We start from the raw sequence: 3584 nt of genomic DNA, 5'->3' as shown, positions 1-3584 counted from the left end.
TCAAGGAAATCCCAAGGATTTCTGGATATATCTGGGAACAGTGTCACAAAAGTATTTAAGGCTCAATAGCTTCATCAGTGCTGTTTGAATCTCTTTGTTTCTCATGCTATAAACGAAGGGATTCAACATAGGAGGAAGCAAAGTATATATCACAGCAAAGACTAGATCGAGGCAGGATGAGCTATTACTAGGTGGTCTGATGTAGGCAAAAAGTCCAGTGATAATAAACACAGAGACAACGAGGAGGTGGGGAAGGCATGTGGAGAGGGCCTTATTCCGTCTCTGTTCAGAAGGCATTTTGTGGACTGTACTCAAGATCCACGCATAAGTTACAATGATGAAGACAAAGCATCCAAAAGCAGAAATACAGCTAAACACAAGAAGCCCAACTTCAACTAGGTATAAGTCAGAGCAAGACAATTTTAGTAGTTTTGGGACTTCACAGAAGAACTGATCAACACGATTGGAACAGAAGGTAATTGAAAATGTGCCTGCAGTGTGTAGCACAGCATAGAGAATACTGGCGATCCATGCAATGGTGGTCATCTGAATGCAGGCCCCTTTGTTCATAATTACTTCATATTGCAGTGGATTACAGATGGCAACATACCTGTCATGTGCCATTATGGTTAACAGGGTAAAATCAGAGCATCCAAAGAGGAAATAGAAGAAAACCTGATAGACACATGCAGCATAAGAAATGTGTGTGTTGTTAATAATTGAATTAAACATAGAATTGGGTTGAATGACAGTAACCGTTCCAATATCAGAAACGGCCAAGTTCATGAGGAAGAAGTACATTGGTGTATGCAGGTGATGGTCAAGGGCTATTACAAAGATGATCAAAAGATTCCCAATTACCGTTATCAAGTATAGTCCTAGGAACACAAAGAAATGTAGTATTTGTAGTTCTCGGACCTGAGAAAATTCTAGAAGTAGAAATCCAGATGTGGAAGTCAGATTATGCATTTTGTATGTCGTACAAGATTGTGTGCTACCTGTGAGGGAGAGAATATACCATCAAATATCAGAACTACCCGGTAATTCTCTGTTTCATTTAATGCTTGTATGCAGACAATTTAAATTCATATTTATTAATGTTATGGGCAGTGCTGCAATCCACCATGAAATGTTTGCTTCGTTTAGGGAGGACTATGATAACCCTGTTGCCCCTTCAACATTTACCTCATAGTACAAGGAAGCGGATGTCAGAAATGCATTTGAATGGATGAAAAGCTTTGGGACACAGGAGAAAATTCTCTATAACTAAGATAGTCTCAGGAAGAATATGTAGATACCTCAGAAATTCCAGCTGCTTCAAAATGCAACAGTCTTATTACTGACCAGGCTTCAATTTTGAACTCATAAACCATGTGCATTTGTTTACAAATTAGTTTCTAGGCACAATTAAACTACTCATATTACTATTTAGAATGCTAAGCGAATAGTTCTCCTAATATCTGAGATTGCATCCTTCCCTACAAACTCTGTCATGTGTTAAGATTGGCAGAGGGGTCCCTCTTGGTAATTCCAGCACCCTTAGAAAATCATGGGACTGGACTCAGAATGAGTATTTTTTGAGCTTAATATGCTTGCATGGGGGGGAGGGGACCTGCAAAAGGTGATTGCACCTTGAAACTACTAAATTGCAATTCATCAAGAGGTATAGTGTTATCACTTATGGATTGAATTGTTACAATTGATTTTCTTAACAACAAACATGTATATTTTAGTAATACAGGTTGCAATACTGTGAACACCTTGCTGGGAGTGATTTCCACTAAATTTAATGAGACAAACTTTGAGCATAGAATTTTACTATAAAATGGTTGAAAATGGATGTACTCACTTACATTATTGGCATAATCATCACCGCTTCCAGGCAGAAATCTCCTATCAGCTCAAATACAGCAGTTTTCAAAGGAGAGACTCCAGTAGTTTAGAAAGAAAACTTTCTAATATTATGTTGCATGATGTAGAATGAACTTTATCTTGTCTCAACAATGTTTCAATGGGCAGAAAAGGCATATAGTTCAACCATTTCTTTGATCTTTCTTAATTCTTTCTTTGAAACCTAGTTCTCTCTGTGTATCTACCAACACTGAGGTTTTTCTGCTGTGGGAAGGAATTTATACTTGTATTTTCTTTGGCTTCTTTGAGACATGCTCCCAGGAGCCCAGTGCGCCTGATCAGAAAAGTGTGTTGAATTCCCCCCCCCCTCGCCTTCTCTGTTTGTTTCCTAACCAACCTAAATAGATGATTACCACAAATAAGGCTATAGGAATGTTAATGTCTATAATTAATTCTATTTTGATTCCCTTGATGTTCAGGTTGAGACTTAAAGTGCAAGTACTATACCTGAAAAGGGTTGTTCCATGTTGCCTTTTACAGCTGTTCCCACCAGAGAGAATAGAACATTGCTGAGAGGCTGGCTCAACAAAGCATTTTGTGGATGCAGTTGGTGGTGGCAGTTCATGTTTGGTTGTAAGTTTTAGTTCCTGAATGTTAATCTGTTTGACAAAACTGTTGTGGAGCTGAGCCAGCACACAGACCAAGCTTCAGCAGATGGGTTTTTTGGTGACACAACCTGAAACACATAACCTCAGGATGACAGTGCTCTTTTTTATTTATTTTAGGACACTTATGTAATTTTTATCGTTCATGTTAAATGAACAAATGAATAAAATTACTGCTGTTTTATGTTTGCTTTGTGTCGTTTACACATGTAAAAGTTATTTTCTGAGAATCCCTTCACAGACCCTTAATAAAAAAAAAATTAAGAATTTCTGTACAGAAATACTGAATATTATACAAAACGTATAGGCAATGATATTCCCCATAAAAACCCTAAAAAACTCACCTTTTTTATACCTAAGACATGTAAATAGGATACTTAGCAAGCTGGCTAGGGCCATTACCTTAAAAAAGAGACTTGGTTTGACCACTTCAGCACTTTCTTCTCCTACAAACTACAGTCTTAGAGATACAAAATCACATGTGTTATCACAGAAATCATGAATCTGAAGCCATTCCTATCCATATTAGATCTTTAAAAGGAAGCTTGGTATTGCATTTTCTAGTGCTTTGTGGGAGAACAACATGAATCTTCCGTCTAATCTTCCAATTCCATCTTTAAAAGTTGGAACTTTAATGCTGTATTGTTTTTAACACTTGATTGGGAGCCACCCAGTGTGGCTGGGGAAACTCAGCCAGATGGGCGGGGTATAAATAATAAATTATTATTAATATTATTATTATTATTATTATTATTATTATTATTATTAGAAACACCAAATGAAAAGGGAGCGCTAATCTTTTAATTTTATTCAAGCACTTGAAGGACTTCAATAAGCACAAGGTGACTCCTTTGATGGTAGTTCCTTGAGTGTTAACTGATGTTATTCCTTTTTAGGAGCATGACAAAACTATCTGCAGGGTGGCTTTTGTGACACAGCACTGGTTTTCTCTTGCAGAGAAAAAGCATTGTGCCACCTTAGCCTTTTGTGTTTGGTTTACTAAAGCCACTTCTGCCCTTAGGAGGATGTGGTGTTGCGGGTTGTCACGGCCTCCCCACATGTGCGGGG

At 37.8% G+C, this 3584-nt stretch overlaps 1 protein-coding gene across 1 annotated transcript; it reads right to left on the bottom strand.

Annotated features, from left to right (window-relative positions):
- LOC117057690 (olfactory receptor 14A16-like) lies at positions 1-969 on the bottom strand. Its single transcript, XM_033168530.1, has one exon. The coding sequence runs from the start codon at positions 967-969 to the stop codon at positions 1-3; it is 969 nt and encodes a 322-aa protein (XP_033024421.1).
- Between the last annotated feature and the right edge of the window lie 2615 nt (positions 970-3584).

Source organism: Lacerta agilis, chromosome 14 (assembly GCF_009819535.1).
Source record: "Lacerta agilis isolate rLacAgi1 chromosome 14, rLacAgi1.pri, whole genome shotgun sequence".
Lineage (NCBI taxonomy): Eukaryota > Metazoa > Chordata > Lepidosauria > Squamata > Lacertidae > Lacerta > Lacerta agilis.
Note: the sequence above shows the minus strand (reverse complement) of the source record. Positions and strands in the feature narration are given on the sequence as shown.

Excerpts from the sequence above, each read along its gene's own strand:
- LOC117057690 (XM_033168530.1), bottom strand. The coding sequence starts at position 969 with ATGCATAATCTGACTTCCACATCTGGATTTCTACTTCTAGAATTTTCT.